The sequence below is a fragment of the Psammomys obesus genome, unplaced genomic scaffold (genome assembly GCF_907164565.1).
Source record: "Psammomys obesus unplaced genomic scaffold, mPsaObe1.curated_primary_1811, whole genome shotgun sequence".
Classification (NCBI taxonomy): Eukaryota; Metazoa; Chordata; class Mammalia; order Rodentia; family Muridae; genus Psammomys; species Psammomys obesus.
Genome location: NW_026596143.1, coordinates 3,829,175 through 3,850,424, shown reverse-complemented (window position 1 = coordinate 3,850,424; position 21,250 = coordinate 3,829,175). Strand labels below are relative to the sequence as shown.

The window sequence follows — 21,250 nt, the reverse complement described above, 5'->3', positions numbered from 1 at the left end:
AAGCATTTCTCACTTATAGGCTAATTATAAACAGGAAAAACTGCAAAAATAAAATTGTTTATGATAACATTTTTTAAGGATGTCATATTTAAGTCTCTACTTCTTGAAAATAAAAGAGTGAATGTGTTTAGTATTCCAGAAATGCTTGTAAATTTCTGTTCCAAGAATTCAGTAAGTACAGTATAAAGTAAGAATTCATCCTCACATTTATCACATCCTATCACATATATTAAACAGGCTTGCACCTGACAAGACATACCAAGTTAATCAATTATAACAAGAAATACCAAGTCAATCAATTATAACTGTCCTTAAATTCACATTTATTCATTTATTATATATATGTGCACATATGCCATGGTGCATGTACATAGGCCTAAGGACAAACTGAGGGCCTGTTCTCTCCTTCCACTTCTCTGTGGACACCAGGGGTCAAGCTCAGGACATGAGGCTTGTGGACCAAGCCTTCATCCCCTCATTCAGCTCAATAGCCCAATTTATATTTTTAAAAATTTTTTATAGCTTATTCACTTTACATCTCAATTGTAGCCTCCTCCCTTGTCTCTTCCCGGTCTGCCCTTCCTTCCTCTTCCCGAATCTCTCTCTCCTAGTCCTCAGAAACGGGGAGCCCTCTTCCCCTACCATCTGACCCCAGCCTATCAAGTCTAATTAGGACTGCCTGGAGCCTCTTCCTCTGTGGCCTCGAAATGTCTCCCCCCTCCAGGGTTAAGTGATCAAAGAGTGAGCAACAGAGTCCATTTCAGGGACAGCCTCTGCTCCCCTTACTAGGGAGCTCACATAGAGACTGAGCTGCCTATAGGCTACAGCTGAGCAGGAGTCTAGGTCCTCTCCATGCATGGTCCTTGGTTGGTGCATCAGTCTCTGCAGCCCCCCCCCCCCACCTGGGCCCACCTTTGTTGACTCTATTGGTCTTCTTATGAAGCTCCTGTCCTCTCTGGGTCCTTCTATCCCCCTATTTTTCCTATGACTCCCTGCGCTCTGCTCAAAGTTTGGCTGTGAGTCTTAGCATCTGCTTTGATCCTTTGCCTAGTAGAGCCTTTCAGAGGACATTTATGGTAGGCTCATATCCTGTGCCCTCTCTTCAAGGGCTTCTTATGTCTATTCTATATTTTTTACTTTGTTTTCATAGAATCTTTATAATGACAGGCTACTGGCATGATGACTTTTAGTAAACCAAAACCTTACTATCATATTTTCTTGCAAAATTCTAAGTGCTACCACTAACATAGAAATGAACACAGGAAAAGTTCATAAAAATGTGCTGTAAAAGGCAAAACAAGTGAAGCAGCAACAGCCTCACTGATGGTACTATTGATTGGTAACCTGACGGAATCTAGAGTTACACAGGTGTTTACTTAGAGATTACTTAGACCAGGTTAATTGGGAAGAGAAGACTCATCTGTAATATTGGGCTGGGATCCCAGACTATGTAATAACAAGGAAGAAACTAAGTATAAAATATTCATTTCCCTCTGCTACAGGTGCAGTCAGCTGCTCAATGCCTGCCACCATGAATCTCCCACCATGAAAGAGTACACCCTCAAGCACACAGTCTGCCTTCCCTAGGTTGCTCTTGTCAGGGAATTTGTCCCAGGTGCATGGAAAATGATAATTACTGTCTTCTATCAAAGAGAAGCTTGGGAGCAGGTGGATTCACCGCTCCTCAAACCACTCCACACAATATAAAGAGAAAGAACACCACCAAACACATATACTGAAGCTAGCATTACCCTACCAAAACAAGATAGAGACATGCATACACACAGAGAAAGAGACAGACAGTCAGACACACAGAAAGAGAAACAGAGACACAGACAGAGATAGAGAGACATGGACAAGAGACACAGACAGATAAAGACAGAGAGAGACATAGAGACTATTGACTAACATGAACATTAAACATAAATACAAAAATAAACCTGCAAACAAAATTCAGGAACACATAAGGCCATACACCATGGCCAAGTGGCTTACATTCCAAGGATATGGTCCAACACAGTATATATAAAAGACAACATACAAACACCCAAAGACAGTCTCCAGGACACATGATCATCTCAATGTACAGAGAAAAAACCTCTGACAAAGCACAACAGCCCTATGAAAAAATCCCTTAAGAAACTACAAAGAGAAGGAACATACCTCAACATAATGAAGGCTACACACAGTAAACCTACAGCCGATGTTATAATAAGTGAGGGGGAAAAAATGAAAAGATGTCCTCTAAAATCAGAAATGAGACAAATGTCCCTAGTTTTTCCATTCTTAGTCAGTGGAGGCCTGAAGAACCAAGCTAGAACAGTCAGATAAGAAAAAGAAACAAAGGGATACAAATAGGAAAGAAAAAAGTATCATTCCTACCTGCTGCTAATATAATTATGTCTTTTAAAGATGCTAAGGATTCTACCATAAAACTCTCAGACCTCATAAAGATTTTTTTCAGCTACAAAGTAGGTTGCAAAATGAACATATTGAAGTCAGTAGCTTCTCTACACCTCAAACAAAAAAAACTTGATTAAGAAGTCGAGGGTAGGGAATTCCCACTCATAGTAGCTTTAAAAACCTAGGAATAAGCCAACCAAGGAAGTGAAGGCCTTTTGCAACTTTAAACATTGAAGAAGAGGCTGAAGACATTAGAAAATGGAAAGATCTCCAATACACAGAGACTGGCAGAATATGATGACAATAACTAAATTACAGAAACAGATCTAAAATTCAACATAATCCCCCATCACAATTCAAAAGAAGTTTCTTCATAGAAAGAAAAAAATTCCTAAAACTCAAAGAGAAGCAAAATGAGCCCAAATGGCAAAAGCAATCCTAAGCAGAAGGCACACTGAAGATATTACAATAACTGATCTCGAATTATACTACACAGATACAATATGAACAAACAAGCAAACAAACAGAAAACCATGGCACTGGCACAAAACCTGACACATAGACCAAGAAAATCCAATAGCAGAATTAAATTCACAGCTATATTTACTTGATTTTTTTATAAAGGCCTCAAAATATACAGTAAAGAAAAACAGCAAAGAATGCTAGGAAATCTGGAGAAAGAGAGAATAAATATAGATCTGTATTCTGACCTTGTATAAAATTTTCAAAATTCTGAAACAACTATAGAAAAATACTTCAAAGTACAGATATAGGCAAGGATTCCACAGAGCAGGACACAATCACACATGAGATTGAATGAAATTAAAAAGCTTTGGTAAAGCAAAGAAAACAATCACCAATGTGAAGAGAAAGCCTGCAAAATAAGAGTAAATCCCATTAACAGGAACTTAATATCTAAAATGTATAAAATTAAATATCAAATATTCAAAATTAATCAATAAGTAAGTCAATGGGTTGAACTGACAATTCTCAAAAGATTAAAATACGAATAGCAAATAAATACCTGAAGAAAAAGTTCAATATCCTCAGCCATCAGAAAAATAAAAACTGTTCTGATATTCCATCGCACTCCAGTAGAATGGGTATCATCAAGGAAACAAACAACAAATGCAGACAAAGACTAAAGGAAGCTGTAGTCACTGTTTATAAGAATGTAAACTAAAGTGGCCGCTATGGAAATCAGTATATCAATATATCAAAAACTATAATTGCAATATGAAGCAGGTTTGGATATATACAAAGAACTGTAAGTCAACATAGCACAGTGACACCTGTCCATCCTTCTTAACTGCTGCACTATTTACAATAGCCAGGGTATGGAACCAAGCTAGATGCCCACCAACACTGAATGGATAAAGAAAATGGGATACATATACACAATGCAGTTTTATCTAGCTTTAAAGAATGCAATTATGACATTCACAGGACAATGGATAAAACTAGAGACAATTATAATAAGCAAAATAACTCTGACTCAGAAATAAAAGCACCACTTTTTCTCTCATATACAGATCTAGATGTGTGTGTGTGTGCGTGTGTGTGTGTATGCATGTGTGTGTATGTGTGCCACAAAAGTAAAAGCACGAAGAGAATGGGGGAAGAGGACTGAAGGGAGACAAGGAGTGATAAAGTCAGCAATGGGATCCATACATCATGAAAGCAGGAGGAAGAGAAAGGAAACTAGCAAGAAGAGAAGAAAGTATGAAGATGGTGGAGCAGGTGAAAAAACAATGAATTACATACCTGTATGAAAATGTTTTAAGAAAACCCATGTATTTGTATGCCAAACAAAACTTGATTTAAAAGCATTGTGTGTGATTATTACAATTACACAGAAGAAAATTTCAAAGTAACCACAGAAAACATTAACAACCTAGATCATATACCACATCCTTGAAGAGACATTATTAAGAATAGGAATAATACTTACATTTGATTTTAGCTGAAAAGCTAAGAAATTATAGTGAACAAGAATTTTTTTTAACTTTTTTAATTTTTTTTTATTAATTACACTTTATTCCTTTTGTATCCCCCCATAAGGCCCTCCCTCCTCCCCTCCCGATCCCACCCTCCCTCCCCTTTCTGCATGCATGCCCCTCCCCAAGTCCACTGATAGGGGAGGTTCTCCTCTCCTTTCTGATCTTAGTCTATCAGTTCTGATCAAAAGTGGCTGCATTGTCCTCTTCTGTGGCCTGGTAAGGCTGCTCCCCCCTCAGGGGGAGGTGATCAAAGAGCAGGCCAATCAGATTATGTCAGAGGCAGTCCCTCTTCCCATTACTAGGTAACCCCCTTGGACACTAAACTGCCATGGGCTACATCTGTGAAGGGGTGAACAAGAATTTTTACAAATGGAAATCTGATTACAAAAATTCAGTGTTCCCTAGATGAGAAGAGATAAAAAGAAAGTAATACAAGATAGCAGACATAAAGGAGACTGAATAGAAGAAAAGGAAAATCAGTAAAAAGAAAACTAAAGCCAACTCCAGAGAAAAAAAGACAGTTATTAACACTAAGATAAAAGAAGTAGTTAAAATTATATATTTGCTTAATATTATTTGTAATATTTATATGGTTATGACATTGAAAAAAACAATTACTCAAATATTATGTTCAAGGAATTGAGGAATGGGAAACACTAAATAATAAAAAGCCAATTAATTATTTTTAATTGACATATTAAAAACTAGTTGTTTAAAAGTATGTCATTTAGAAAGATAGTTGCAAATTACAGAGAAATCAGAAGATTCAAGAATGACTACTAGCTGGGCTCAGTGGCAAATGCCTGTAATCCCAGCACTCGGGAGGCAGGTAGATCTCTGTGAGTTCAAGGCCAGCCTGGTCTACAAAGTGAGTCTAGGACAGCCAAGGCTACACAGAGAAACCCTCTCTTGAAAAAACAAAAACAGAACAAAATGTAGAAATGTTTCATGATAGTGTATGGGCACTGTCATATATATGCCTTAAAGTTTCTATTTAAATAAAACAGTAATTACATCTCCCATGAACAAACAAAATGCACCAACCCAGGACCTAGACCCCCTGCTCACATGTAGCCTAATAACAGCTCAGCCTCCATGTGGGTTTCCTAAGAAGGGGAGCAGGAGCAGTCTCTGACATGGACTCTATTGCTTGCTCTTTGATCACTTCTCCCTGGAGCGGGGACATTGCCAGGCCACAGAGGAAGAGGATACAAGCAGTCCTAATGAGACTTGATAAGCCGGGGTCAGATGGTAGGGGAAGAGGGCTCCCCATTTCTGAGGACTAGGGGAGGAGGACGGGGGAAAGAGGGAGGAGACGAGGGTGTAGGTTACAATCGGGATGTAAAATGAATAAAGTATAAAAAAATAAATAAAAACTAATAAAAATTGAAAAAAGCAAAAAAGAAATTAAGAAAAGGAAATTAATATTGTGATAAATGTTTTGTAAGACACAAAGTAGTGCTATCTAAGTGAGCAAAGCATAGCCAGTATGGAGGTCTTACAGCATATTATCTTTAACCTGATAGGAACATGAGTATAGTCCATTTAATCTTTGTACATAATACAAGCTGTAACACTTCTATTATGCCATCCTTATAGAGGATATTAGATTCTATACACTTTCCATCCTTCTATCACATCAGCAAGTTGCATAGAAAGATTAGATAATGAGCGGCTGGGCTTGTAGCTAAATGGTAAAGTGCATAACTAGCACATGCAGGCCCTGGGCTTCATCTCCAGCACAAGAAAACACAAAATTAAAACTACAATGGGTATTTTAGCTTTATGCTCTAAGAGTTCTTATATTTTCAGTCTTATTGCCATAGTACCTGTATTTGAAAATGGATTGGGAATATACATTATACAACAGTGGTGGGATGCTAGAGGTAAACAAATATAGATGTGAGCCAGCAATGTCATTAGCTATACCTTCTTAGGCAAGTTAGTTAATGGCCTGTCCTTGTACATTTGATTACAGAAGGAAAATAGCAGCAGGTTACTTTAAGAAACAGGTGCATCTGAGCAAGGGGTCTAGGTCCTCTCCATGCATGGTCTTTGACTGGAGTATTGGTCTGCAAAGACCCCTGGGCCCAGATTTTTTGGCTCTGTTGTTCTCCTTGTGGAGCTCCTGTCCCCTCCAGGTCTTTCTCTCTCTCCTTTCTTTCATAAGATTCCCTGCACTCTGCCCAAAGTTTGGGCTATGAGTCTCAGCCTCGCTTCGAAACCTCGATCAGTAGAGTCCTCTGTGGAAGGCTCCTGTTTTGTTCCTGTCTTCTCCTACTTTAAATGTATATCTTGTTTGCCCTTTTGAATAAGGATTGAGCATCTTTCCTAGGGTCCTCCTTCTTGCTTAGCTTCTTTAGGAGTACAGATTTCAGTATGTTTAGCCTATACTTACTAGAAGGCAAGGAGAACCTCCCTACCAGTGGAGGAGGAGAGGTAGAGGGGGAGAAGAGGGAAGGAGGGTGGGACTGGGAGGAAACAAGAGAAGGGCCTACAGCAAAGATACAAAGTAAATAAATTGTAATAAATAATAAATTAATTAAATAAAAAAGAAACAGGTGAATCGAGTACTTAACATTTCAATACAAAGCATTGTAAACAGAGGTGCCCAAAAAGCACTATCTATTCCCCTAATTTCCCATGGATCTGTTTCAGTCATTCTACAACTACAGAGGTTAGCTTTTGATTTGATTTGATTTTTTACAATGAAACAGCCCAACATCTGATAGTTCTTTTTCTTTAGGAAAGAAAGGAAAAGAGAAGTATCAGTAATGTAAGCAAATATAACAGATTAAAATTCCAACTCTGTACCTGTTTTTAGGAATGTTACTCCCAGAGGAAAACTTCTCAGGTGCTTTGTAGGAAAACATTCTCTCCAAATTCAACTATTTTTCCACAAAAAAAGTCCATTAACAAAAAAGAAATTACAAAAACATTAAATACAAAGAAAGTAAGATTGAAATACTTTATACTAACAATTTTCCCTCAAGCAACAACTCTTCAAATAAATAAGCTGAAAATGAAAATAAGTTGTTGAGTCACCTTTTAAGACTTTAAAGACAGTTTAAAAAGTAAAGGATCCAAAGAATGTCCTGAGACACAAAAGCCTAAGATACAAAGGTGATACATCTCCACATCAACATATCAACACTCTTAACAAGGAGGGAGGGTGGGATTGGGATGGGATGGAGGAGGGGCTACAGCTGGGATACAAAGTGAATAAACTGTAACTAATGAAAAAATGAAAAAAAAAATAAAATAAAATGAATTGGAAATAAAAGAGAGAAATGTTATAGTAGGAGACTTAATTCACCATTAGCCCATCACCATGTTCTAATTAGCTAAAGACAGGCTTGCATAAGGAACCTGTAGTAGTTACTAAAACACTAACAAAACAAACAAACAAAAAAATATATATATAAATATACACACATACATTCATTTGCAGATGGAATGGGTGTATATGGAAATATTTAGGAATCAAATTTATTTATTAATTATGTATTATAATATATTAAAAGCCTCAAGACAAATAATTTATAAAATAAGCTTAAAAAATAAATTGCTTTTTGAAATATTTTTACTTATTGCTCAAGAAATCATATATCATATTTTTATTCTAGTCATACAATTTCTCTTTGTAGTTCATGATTTCTATATGTGCCATTCTTATTACTAGTAGCAATGCAAACGTAAAACTTTTATTTATTTATTTTTTTCTAGTTACAAAAGATTTTATTCATTGAAAATTACTTCCAATTCTTCTTTTCCACTGGCCCTGGAAAAAACACCATGGTCTTCTATCCTGGGTCTTTTTTTTAATTTTAATTTTTATTAATGACAATTTATTCACTTTGTATCCTCCTGTAGCTTTCTCCCTCCTCCCCTCCCAATCTCACCCACCCTCCCCCTTCTCCACCCACGCCCCTCCCCAAGTCCACTGATAGGGAAGGTCTTCCTCCCCTTCCCTCTGATCCTAGTCTATCAGGTCTCATCAGGAGTGGCTGCATGTCTTCCTCTGTGGCCTGGTAAGGCTGCTCCCCCCTCAGGGAGAGGTGATCAACGAGCAGGCCAATCAGATTATGTCAGAGGCAGTCCCTCTTCCCATTACTATGGAACCCACTTGACAACTGAGCTGCCTAGGGCTACATCTGTGCAGGGTTTCTAGGTTATCTCCATGCATGGCCCTTGATTGCAGTATCAATCTCAGGAAAGACCCCTGTGCCCAGATTTTTTGGTTCTGTTGTTCCTGTCCTCTCCAGGTCTTACTCTTTCCCACAAATGTAAAACTTTAAAGGAGTTGCCTCCATGACCAGTGAGATAATAAGAGTCACCCCTTGGAAACAAACCTGCTCTGGAGTTAATCCAACTGGTTTTTGAGTAGAGGAATGTTGCTTCGTTTCTGATGATACGTGATTGGAACTGAAAAACAGTAAAGTTGAAATACCTCCTAAATTAACATGTAATCACCTGACTTATGAGTCACCACATTACTCTCAGAGAAGCAGAGATTATATTCCTTTTAAGAATTGATATTTAAAACGAATAAATTCTAATTAATAAAAAAATTAATTAAAAAAGAATTGATATTAAAAACAGATTTCCCAGAAAAGAGGTTTCAAAGAAAAAAAAAAAAAAAAAAGGCAGCAAGCATATTCACTTCCTCTGCCTACAGTAGAGAGGTATGCGTCACTGATTCTGTAGCATCATCCCCACGCTGTTTAAGTAATAGTCAAGAAGTTTGCTTACTCTTTTATTCTATATGGCCACAAGGTGACTGTAATTCATATATATTCATGTATTCACATCAATACAATAGCAGAATGTACAAAAGCACATAAATCTTGAGAATATACTTTCAAATCCTTTTCATATTTGTACCACATTGTATTGCACAGTATAAGCTGTGAAAAGTAAATTCAAGCCAGGCAGTGGTGGCGCATGCCTTTAATCCCAGCACTTGGGAGGCAGAGGCAGGTGGATCTCTGTGAGATGTCACCGTGGTCTGTAGAAAAAGTTCAGGGTGGCTAGGGATATGCTGAGAAACCCTGTCTCTAGAAACTAAAAAGGTTAAAAGAAGCATAAAACAGAGGATTTCCCCAAGCCTGTGTTCTTCTGTAAGGAACACTTCCTTAGCTGTATGGCGGAAAGCAGCTTTGTACATATTGCAGTCAGACCCCTAATACAAGCCAGGAAAGTGTTCTATAATTTACCCTTCCCAGTGGCTCCCTTCTACCTTTCACCCAAGTGAAACACTGATTTTACCTGTACATGTCAATAACCTGCTGGAATTTGAATCATTTAAGAAAAACCAAAAGTTAATGGGGGTTGGGAGAGAAAGCGGAAAAAGAACCTTGGCATCTGACCCGTCCTCGGACACATGTCTTCATTAACTTGTAGGATAAGGCTTGGAGGAGACTGCAACTCAGCTTCAGCAAGCCATTTTCTACCCTGTCAAAAGCAAGAAGAATCTTTTTTTTTCTGTCTATTTTTTTGCATTTTAATTAATTATTATTATTTATTACAATTTATTCACTATGTATCCCAGCTGTATTCACCTCCCTTGTCCCCTCCCCACCCCCCTCTTCTCTTCCCATACCCCTCCCCTAGTCCACTGATTGGGGAGGACCTCCTCCCCTTCCATCTGACCCTAGCCTATCAGGTCTCCTCAGGACTGGCTGCATTGTCTTCCTCTGTGGCTTGGTTAAGGCTGCTCCCCCTCAGGCGGAGGTGATCAAAGAGCAGGCCACTGAGTTCATGTCAGAGACCTTCCTTGTTCCCATTACTAGGTACCCTCTTGGAGACTGAGTCTATCTTAATACACAGGAGGAAGAAGTGTGTTGTAAAGATAGATCTCTGTTCTCTTTACCTTTTTTGTGAGGGAGCAAGTCTTTATAAATTTGTTTTGCGTGGGCACTTCTACCAAGAGTCCTTCAGCTATGAGATGGTGAGAAAGAGACTTCCACCAACTTTCTGCTTGCTCCTTGCCAGTGCCAAAAAGCCTGTGACGGCGGTATTTATCTGGAAGTCGCTGAGAATTCTGAAATCAGAAATAAAGCATCTAAAAATGCTTGCTCAAATAAACAGGCCAAAAAAAGCAAAAGCCTACCTAGCAATTTTTTTGGGTTTAAAAGCAAATTTCGCTTTTAAGCCTCTCAGGTTTTTATGCTCTACCTTTTGGTTCTGAATACTCAATGTAAAATGGAAATAGTATTCTGCCTTAAATATAGAAAAACCCTCACATAATTCAGATGTATTTCCCAGTAGATAGGTTTGGATATACATCTGGAATATTTCACCTTTGCTATTACAATTCTGATTAACAACTTTTACAAATGATCACAACTACAGCTCCATTCTAGAACATGGGTGATAAGAGAAAATGTGACCTGGTAGTTGTGGGACAATCCATTGGATCCCATGCATGGTTAGGTCTCACTGTGCATTAGAGTTTACTTAACTACTGATCACTTGAGACAGCGAAAACAGTGCATGCTAAATAGCTGATGTTAGAGTATGACCACTTCTGAGAGATGGTAGAATTCTTAAAGGGGCGCTTTAATCATTAAGTCCTAGAAACATTAGGAAGCTGCCATATGCATGGTTTTGACATATGCCATATGTCTTCCTATGACAGGGAAGAGTCTGCCCACCTCTACTCTCTATGAAGCACTCTTGTGCTCACTTCATCCTCCTACAGCCTAGCTCATACATTCTACACATCCAACTACCTTAAACATGCATGGTGGCAAACGTCACACAGCATCATAGAAAACTTGTGCACGATATAGCTGAGATGATTATGACAGACCAAAATTCATCTCTCATTGTAACCTCCATCTACTGTGCCCTCTACTACAAAAACTGGAAAGTCATGAACATGTTCCTGGAACTCTCTTTTGTCCAGAATTATGACCGTGACTTAAATTCTGTTAAGCAGATGTTATCTGCAGGACAAGTACAAGCAAGATGTGAGGCAAAGGCTACTCCTCTGCAATATGTGTGACCATGCATGATTACAGAGGGTCATGCATGATTGTGACCCAAGCAGTGTTGTGATCTGAATGTAAATACGGTGTTCACAGGCTCATGTATTTGGAAAACTGGTCGTCAGGTTGAGATACTCTTTTGAGAGGCTGTGGAGCCTTTGGTGATGGAGGCATGGCCAGAAATCACTGGTGACAGATCTCTGAGAGTTACAGACTGCCTCTACTTCCCGTTTGAGTTCTCTGCTTCCTATCAGCTACCATGACATGGCAGGCTGCAAGTTCCCAGTGCTCTTCCCAAACTCTTCCTCCCGTGACATGAGAGACTACAGCCTGTGAACTATGATCCAAAACAAACGTCTCCTTTAAGTTACTTCTGTCAGGCAGATCTGGTCATCACGATGAGAAAAGGATGCTAACCCTCATTGTGGGTCAATTTGAATAAAGTTTTTGAAGTCAAATGCATGCCAGGTAAAGGTGTACACACTAATCCACAATATGGAGACTACAACTATTAGAGTGCACTGTAATTGACCCTGAGGAAAGAATGCATTTCAGTTGTCCATGCCAAACAAATAGTCTAAACATGTAAAATATGTTATTTTGTTTAACTATAGCAACCATTTTAATATACATGTAGTCCATAATATTCTTTACTAGTATGCAACAAGTTTTCCCTGACTTGCCATGAACAGCTACTGGGGCTTTGTGGTAGAAGACTCTATTGTTTACAAATAATACCAAAGTAGTAACTTGCCTAACTAGCATTACTAGCTCTCTTGACATTAGAGTTATTCTAGCCCTTTTTCTTCCTACGCAGAAAAAAAAAAAAAAAACCTAAAGTGAATGTGCACATTTACTGGGATGAAGTAATGAGGCTTTCCCTAATTAGTAGAAAGTACTTCTTCCCTTTATGATCAATTATCATTGTGACTACTGTGTACTATGTAAATAAATTTATATAACATGTTCCCATGGTAACCACCAGGCAAAGAATGAAACCTATTTATTCTTTGATGTTTTATATCTTTTTATTTTTCAAAAGAATCATTTTCCTAGTACAACTAGAAACTAGCTAGCTACCCAATCCAGGTCCTCTGCAAGAGTAGCTCTTAACCACTAAGCCATCTCTCCAGTCCCACAGTCAAACTTTGGAAAAATATTGAATGATGTCATACTCTGGGCAAGACATCCTCGTTAACTGCCTAAGTGTTCTAGTTAATTTAAATTTCCAAGTTATCCACCGAATAACCAAAACTTCTTAATGAGAAAGTCATCACTGAGAATATAATATCTATTTTGCCATTTTTAGCTCTGAGAACCTATATATAGTTCCATGGAATGTAATCTTGAACAAGGATATTTTCACATTGCTCTTTTCCTTTAAAAATCAACTTGAAAAATAAGGTCCAATAAATTGACATATTACAGAGTGCTGAACCCAAGAACTGATGAGCAAAAAAGCTAGAATAAAGACAACTAGTGGTCAGGGCATCCACCCAAAGGATGAGTTTCTATGGACGTAAACCTTTGTAATAACAATAGAAAATAGGGAAATAAAAACCTGCCACTTCTCCAAATAAACTTCTTCAAAAATCAATTCGCTTTTTGTAGTAAACCTTTTTTCTTGCTGGGAATGACATTATCTTTCATCACTCTTCCTGCTTTCTATATCCAAATGCCTCCATCAACTATCTTCCCCCCACACCTACCGAATCCCCCACAAAGCAGAAGGTTCCAATGACAACCTCACAAACCATCCTGATTCTCCATGTGTGGTCTTTCTTAACTTCAGTCACAGTTCCCAACCATCCACAAGTCCTGTGTTGCTTTCCGTCCTAGGTTACACTTATTTCTTCCCAAGTAACACCGACTACACTAGATGCTAACGATGCTAACACGCTCACCCAGGTCAGCACTTCATCCTCTAGAAAGTAAATGTACTGCCTTACGGAAAAACAGATGTTCACTAACTCAAGAAAACTAACGATGGGGGGTGTGAAAGAAGACATCCAATGTCTACCTCTGGTGTTCACACACACACACACACACATACACACACACAGCTTAAAATATTGCTTAGGTGGTACCTAATTCTGTGGTTATGATAAGAATTAGCACTTAGATAAGGTGTTTAGGAAGATGTTACTCTTGGCATGCAAATGATCAACGTGTTTTTCTTTAAATTATGGCCATTGACTATATTATTACATGTTAGAGCCTTGTCAAAGATTTTTACATGGTGAACTGTTTAGTCAGTTAAAGCAAAGTTTTTTAGACAATATTGGTTACTTTATAATTAGATGCATTAAAACAAAATTTTAAACTCCACTTTACAAATTTACAGATATTCTGAGTAACTGTTTATATTTAGAAAAATGTGTAGGACAGAATCAAGCACTACTGAAACTGTACTTATGTTTACAAAATTCATCTCTTCAAAATAACTCTAAAAACAGTTTGATGTATCACCTTACATCTCAAAATTACATACAAAGGTATTAACTTGTCCTAAATTGGTTAAGGGGAAAACTTGCTTAGTTCTCAAGAGAATTACAGTTATAATTTTTCAATAATATCCCAAAAGATATCAAGATCACTGAAAGCAAGGACAGGTAACTTGCCTTATTTTCACTATCTTTAGCATCTACATATTTTCATTAAGTGAGACTTTTTCTAAAAACCTTATACTTTTAGCTAGCAAGGGTAGTATAAAGTTTCAGTAAGGACGAGCTGCTTAATTTGAGGACTCCCAGAAGACACTGTCAGTATAAGAGGTCTGACTTGGTTTTCAAATAATAAGTGAAACCTGATCCCTCTTGTGACCACTTGAAGTTTGTCTAGAAACACTTATTTATTGATATTGGATATAGCTGGATGGCAGCAAATCAAAACAAGGATACTTTTCATAAATTAAATACTCACATTGGATACAAGGATTTTAAAGTTGGCAAAGATAGAAAATAAACATATAAATTTCAATTACATTTGAGCTGTCCTGAAGAGCTGATAAAAATTAAAATTCCCTACTCAGTAATTCTATTGTTAAAATTTTAAGCATCTTTGCCATTTAAAACAAAAAATTTAAACCCCATTATCTTAAAAGCATTAACATTTGAAAGGGTAATACAAGTTTTCAACATTTTACTAAAAATATTTCACACCTAATTCCATAGCTTAAGCAAAAGAAGAAAACATTTGCATGAAGCATTTGATGCTTCTGAACAAGCAAACAACACTTATGTTAATGATTGTTAAATTCTATGAACAAAATAAGCATTTACCCTCTACTATACAGCATATTTTTTAATAAGAAGATATATCTGTAAAGTATCCTGCCTTCTACTCTTGGTTTATTTACACTCTTAATTCAGAAATAAAATTACCATATAAACAGAAGGACTACAGAAAATCAGCTCTGCAAGCATATCTGTGCCTGACATTTGCCAATATACTGAGAGCAAATGGATCACTCAAAACAGAAAGTAGTTCAATTAAACTTGGCTGCTCACAGGTAAAGCACCCGAACACCAGCGGAAGAAAGAACATGCTGCTGTGTACTACTGCTGAATGAAGCCATTTATAAAATAATCTCTGAAACTAAAGTTTTCTGCAAAGAATATAACCATATCTGGGCATCAGAAGACACAATTTTGTTCTACCAGTCCCTTGACACAATGAAGTTTACTTTCCTTAATTATCCTAAGAAACACCAATATAGGGATTAATGCAAGTGCAATGTGATAAGCCAATACACTTCGTCCAGCCGGCAGTGCACACCTGACCACCAGCTTACAGTAGAGCAAAAGAGCATCTGATGTGATACAAGGTTTGTGCAAGAAAATAACTGCAGGGTTAAAAGGTGGACCTCAAGGCATCTCTGCATTGCCAGTAAGCCAGAGATATAATCACACAGTGAAAATCACTGTCAGGAACTGTCACAGGAGTCATTACAGACACACTTACAGATCCTCGGAGAAATAAAATTGGAGTCCCAATTCCAAACTTCCCCTGTAGAATGTCCACGGCAGATAGTAGCTGGAATGCTTGTGAACCTAGGTCTTGGGATGTGTCCTCTGAGATGTTAGCGGAAGAGCAATGATTCAATCTGAAGAAAAGTAATAGTATACTAAGAAAACACAGACAAAGCATGTTCCTTTAGAAACAAAAAGATACAACCAGGAACCATGTAAAATATTTCAAATGTGTCCAACACTTCAAAAACTACAAGTAAAGTTTATTACAATCAAGAGCATGAGCATTATCTGACACCTGAGACACAGATCATCATGGAACATCACCAACAGTGTTTCCTCATGGTAGCCAGAAGCTAAGTTTCATGGGGTTGCCCAGAAGACATGCAGGGAAGAGGAGCTGCAGGATCCGGCTAGGGCAGCTCCACATGGCCAGTTATCTAAATACTCAATTCTGTGGTATGTTACACCAGAAAGGAGGATTAATTAAAAAAAAAAAATTAAGTTAAAAAAATTTCTATGCAGTAACATGCTAGTTTGAACCCTGGTAATTTAAAATACAACATGGAGCTTATAAACTTGTCTTGTTGGTACATTTAGGAGTTAAATTCCTTAGCTATCCTCCAAGTAGTTGCAAAATTATCATCAATGTAAATGATAATTTTTTTTTTTTTTTGCTTGAGAACAAAAGAAGTCCTTGGAGACTATCAACTAATACATTTCAATTACCAAACTCCACTACTTTCTATATCACAGATATCTTTAAAACAGCAGTAAGAATGCATTCAATATTCCGGATAATACTATCATGTTTGGATTTTAAAAAACTGCTTAGGTTTATTCTCCCACTAACCTCCTGAGCAGGGATGCTTTAGTGGACTTTCTCCAGAGTATTTAAAGTTAGCACGTTGCCATAAGGCAGGACCATACAGTTTCTTACCACTTTAAATAAAGATTATTGTGGCTATCACTAATTTCTAAAACTTTTTAAATTTCTATACCTAACAATGCTGCTTCTGCCATAGAGCTACTGCACCTAGAGACAACTAACTCAAAAAGGTACCATTTGTGTTAATTTACGGTATAACAAACTGCACATATCCCTATGCACACATTCATCAAACCTTCATCACAGTCAAGACCCAGTGACCGCACTGCTTTCAAACCCACTCGCCCTGCCTTCAAGCTCTGCCAGCAGCTGATCTTCCTTAGAGTTCTATCTTTCAGAGGATATGCATGCATATGAAACCATACTATAGACCGGGGGCTTTTTCCTCACTTAAATATTTGCTAAAATTTGTCTTTGAAGCTCTGTGGGCTAGAGAGTCTTCTTTTCCGGGGTTTTAAAGGAAGAATTCAATCCCTATAATGGTTGGATGAGTATTCTGGTTATGCTTCACCTGAGCATTGTCATTAGAGGACATTAAGCTCCCTTAGATCTGTATTATTGAGTTTCCATTAACTGGCTTACTCAGAGCATCCTCTTTTCCCCTTTACCCTGAGGACTCTGAGGTCTGCAGTAAAATTCTCTTTGATTTGATGTTGGTAACCAGTGTTCCCCTTTTTTTCTTGTCAGTCTTGTAAAATGATGAACCCCTGAATTCAATGACTTTCCTCTATTGGCTTTGTTTTTCCATGCCATTATTTTATGCACCTAATCTTTATTCTTCCTTTCCTGTTCATTTTCCTCTTATTTGCCTGTTTCTTAAACTGAATGCTTCATTATGTTTGTAGTCTTCAGTATTGTATTTAACACTATAAACTATCTTTGCAGAACCATACTAGCTGTATCCCAGACATTTCATAGTCTTATTCATCAGTTTAAAACATTCTCTAACTTGCTGTAAGCCTTTGACTCACTGCTTATTTGAAGTATATTGCTTTGTTTCTAAGGGTTTAGAGAAAAGGGTTTCCCTTTTCTTCTCACTTCTTTCTAGCTTGACTCCTTTAAAGCAAAAAATATATGTTATCCAAATAGAATATTTCTTCATTTGTCAGGGTTTGTTTTATGACTCAGGAAAACACAGGTGCATAAGTATTCTAGCTGCCCTTGGAAAGAATGGGTGAAATGCTGTCAGGAAATTAATTGGACCTGGTTTGCTGACAGTCCTCTTCATTCCTCCATCTCCTCATAGATCTAGTAGGGTTTTGTTTAGGGGCTTTAGGGTGGGTCATGGTTGTTGTTCAGTCTTACTTTTGCTTTGTGTGTCAGTATCTTAACACACATTCTTACTCTTGGACCTAGGCTCGTCTTGAAGTCACTTGCAGAGCAGTCTGGCCTCAGAGTCCTGACCTTCCTGTCTGGACCTCTGAATCTTGCCACTTGAGGCATCCCGTCACTTCCAGCATCCCTTACTCACTTTGTTCATTAATTCTATTGGTGACTATAGGCAGACATTGATGTCACCAAATACACTTGCGGCTTTCTCTTCCACCTTTTAGTTCTGTAGGTTCTCATGTGACGTCCATGCGCATTTGGGATTATGTCTTCTCTTCTGGGTTGTATGGCTCACATGTCAAAGTGGTTATGCTATGGGGCTTAGTCGCTTGGCCAGACAATAATCTAGATGCGAATATTTTTTATAGATATGAATACTATTTATGATCAGAAGGCTTTAAATACAGAAATTACACTCAATAATTATCCTCTTTGAGTTCAAAGCCTTAGCAAAAACAGGATTGCTGGACAAGGAATTCTGTTTCAAAATTGTAACATCAGCTCTTACCTGATGTAGTGTCCAGACACCATTGGCCTACCCTACATGATTTTAGACTTATCAACAATGTCCATCACTTCACCCACTTCTTCTCTGTTCCTTCCAGCTTCAACCCTCCTCTCTTTAGCTCTATCCTTGGTGACATTTCTCTAAAAACTTTGATACTTTTGCATTGTTCAGTGTCTTTCTCTATCCTTGATAATATGGTTTGCCCCAAAGTCCCCACTGCCAAATACTAAAATAGTGACTTAAGATTTCTTTTGATTGGTGTTTTCACAGTATTTTTAATTAACTAATTAATTAATTGTTACAATTTATTCACTTTGTACACCGGCTGTTGACCATCCCTCATCTCCTCCCAGTCCCATCCTCTTCTCCCCTTATAATCCTCCCCTAGTCCACTAATGGGGGGGGGGGATGTCCTCCTCCTCCCCTACTATCTGACCCTAGCCTATCAGATCTTATCATGACTGGCTGCATCCTCTTCTTCTGTGGCCTGGCAAGGCTGCCCCCTCAGGTGAAGGTGATCAAAGAGCCGGCCATGGAGTCCATGTCAGAGACAGACCCTGCTTTACTTACTAGGGAACCCACATGGAGACTGAGCTGCCTATGGTCTACATCTGGGCAGGGGGACTATGTCACCTCTGTACATGTCCCCTTGCTGATTCATCAGTCCCTGCAGGACCCCTGGGCTTAGATTTTTTTGGCTCTGTTGGTCTCCTTGTGGAGCTCCTGACATCTCCAGCTCTTTCTATCTCCCCCTTCTTCCATAAGAGTCCCTGAACTCTGCTCAAAGTTTGGCTATGAGTCTCAGCATCTGTTTTGATACCATGCTGGGTAGAGTCTTTCAGAGGCCCTCTGTGGAAGGCTCCTATCATGTTCCCTGTCTTCTCCCACTTCTGATGTCTATACTGTTTGCCTTCTAAAATAAGGATTAAACATCTTCCCTAGGGTCTTCCTTGTTGTTTAGCTTCTATAGGCCTATATATTTTAGTATGTTTATCCCATATTAGATGGCTAATATCAACTTATAAGTGATACAAGTAGGTGTTTTCACAGTATTTCATATTTCATTATATTTTTTACTTATCTGTATAATTTTACTTCCCCTTAGGAGAAAAATCAGATAAAGTGCTTTTAACACAATTTTGATAATTTATGGATTAATGAGTAAAAGGCTTAAATAGCCTTTCTCAAGGCTATTTATAATTAAAAGCAACTGTTGACTAGCTAGGCCTACCATTTTATGACCTTATCACATAAAGGTAAACCTCTTTACTTCACTTTATTTTAAATAAAGTAACTATGTCATTTTAAAGAACTAAACTACTTATCATCCAACAAAAATTTAATGAAGCATGCATGGTCTGAAGAGAAAGAGAAATAACAGTTTCTAGAATGTTCATCAAGAAGAAATTTTTACCTGGGCCTGCAATTATCACAGCATTTTTCAGTTCCCATAATGTCCAAGGAGGCCTTTTGTAGTTGTTTGTCCTCAAAATGGGACAAGATGATTCTGATAAAGCAAAAATTTTAAATTAAAGAACAAATATAGACATGTTAAACCCACCACCCAAAATGAAGTACCATTACTGTATTTATTTGGGACCTCATTATGTCATACCAATTTATTTAAACACAAATAAACCTGCGCTAAAATTACTGTATACTGCATGTATACAGTAAATATTCTTTTAAAATACTTTAAATTAAAATTTTAAAAGTTCCATCTAAAGGTCTATGCTTCTAATTAGTAAAAACAAATAATACATACTGTCGCCTACATTGACTGGAGTGAAGATATTTTTCCATCTTTACCATCATCTTTAATTTATATAACCGGAACTTTTCATTTTGTATCTCAATAAGGTGATGCCTGCCAATTGAAAATCACAAGAATATTTAAAATCATACTTTCAATTTTGTTATTTTAATAGCCTCCCCCTCAAAATCCCCACTGTATCACAGTAAAGAATATTTCTATCTCACAAAATGGCCTACATTCTTCCCAATCATGCCTCTGACAAGAGAGTTCCATCAATAACTTTGAAGGTTTGATCTCATCCATGTTCATTTCATTTGAGAAAAAGAAACTCAATAAAATATTTATTATTTTATTCTTCTTTTACTACTATTAAATGAGTTAAATACAATATTTCACAAAAAACAAATTTTAACAATTCTGAAATCATTAACATTCAGAGAAATTAGAAATTAAGAAATTTAGAGAAGTTAGTAAAAAATTTATTATATTGAGATTATTCTCCAGATTGTTCTCTTTGAAACAAAAGATAGCAGTAAAATTATAAATATAGTAAATACAGTAAATATATCACTTAGATACTGCCTGTATTATGGTTCTGCAGTAAACAATATAAAATCACACAATACAGAAATATAAAATTACATAATTTTATATATAATTATGTGACTGAGGTCATGGCTCTACGTATGCTTGTCCAGCATGAGTGAGGCCCAGATTTGATAACCAGTATCACAAAATTGACAAATAAACATTTGTTAGTTAAAATCATTGCATCATCAGTTAGACATGTTTCTTTTCTTATTACAGAATGTAATAAGATAGACTAAAATAGACTAAACTCTTATTAATCACAGCAATCCTTCTGGCTGAGACCTATCAACCCATTGTTTTTTTTTTCTAGAAGTTCATAATTGTGATGGTACAAATTCATCCTCAATCCTTGCTCTATTCCGTTTATTCTAATCCTATAGTTTTAGGCCCTTTGTCACTGATAAAAAGAACAATCTATCTGTACCAAAAGCTCAAGGATTTGATCCTCTTCACCCACTAACTCAGCACCTGAGAGTCACTAACCCCAGATTAAACCCCAATCAGGATGATAGTGGTTGAATCTGCACTGAACATGTTGAGACATTTTTCTTGTCATTATTCTTTAAACATTACAGTATAAATTTGCACATCATTTACTTTGTAACAGATGTTATATGTAAGCTAGAGAGAAAGTATGTAGGAGAGTACACAGCCTGTAGACAAATACTATGCTGTTTTGTATAAGGGCCTCGAGCATAATGGATGTTTTTTTTTCTCTTAAGGGTCCCAGAACCATTCACCATGGGTACTAAGTGACGAGTGTATGGGTCTTCTGGCACCACTAACTGATCAATCTTAATGAGATAAAACA

The 21,250-nt window shown here is 37.3% G+C and overlaps 1 protein-coding gene across 3 annotated transcripts in view; it reads right to left on the bottom strand.

Annotated features, from left to right (window-relative positions):
* Positions 1 to 21,250, bottom strand: part of Wrn (WRN RecQ like helicase) — a 123,740-nt gene that overhangs the window by 22,098 nt on the left and 80,392 nt on the right. For all 3 annotated transcript variants that reach the window (XM_055593452.1, XM_055593453.1, XM_055593454.1), the window contains 7 exons: positions 19,858 to 19,959; positions 19,507 to 19,599; positions 15,359 to 15,500; positions 10,276 to 10,446; positions 9,760 to 9,857; positions 8,756 to 8,828; positions 7,218 to 7,291 (listed from right to left, as the gene is read on the bottom strand). In XM_055593452.1, coding sequence (XP_055449427.1) covers positions 7,218 to 7,291; positions 8,756 to 8,828; positions 9,760 to 9,857; positions 10,276 to 10,446; positions 15,359 to 15,500; positions 19,507 to 19,599; positions 19,858 to 19,959 — 753 coding nt within the window. The remainder of the gene's footprint in view (positions 1 to 7,217; positions 7,292 to 8,755; positions 8,829 to 9,759; positions 9,858 to 10,275; positions 10,447 to 15,358; positions 15,501 to 19,506; positions 19,600 to 19,857; positions 19,960 to 21,250) is intronic.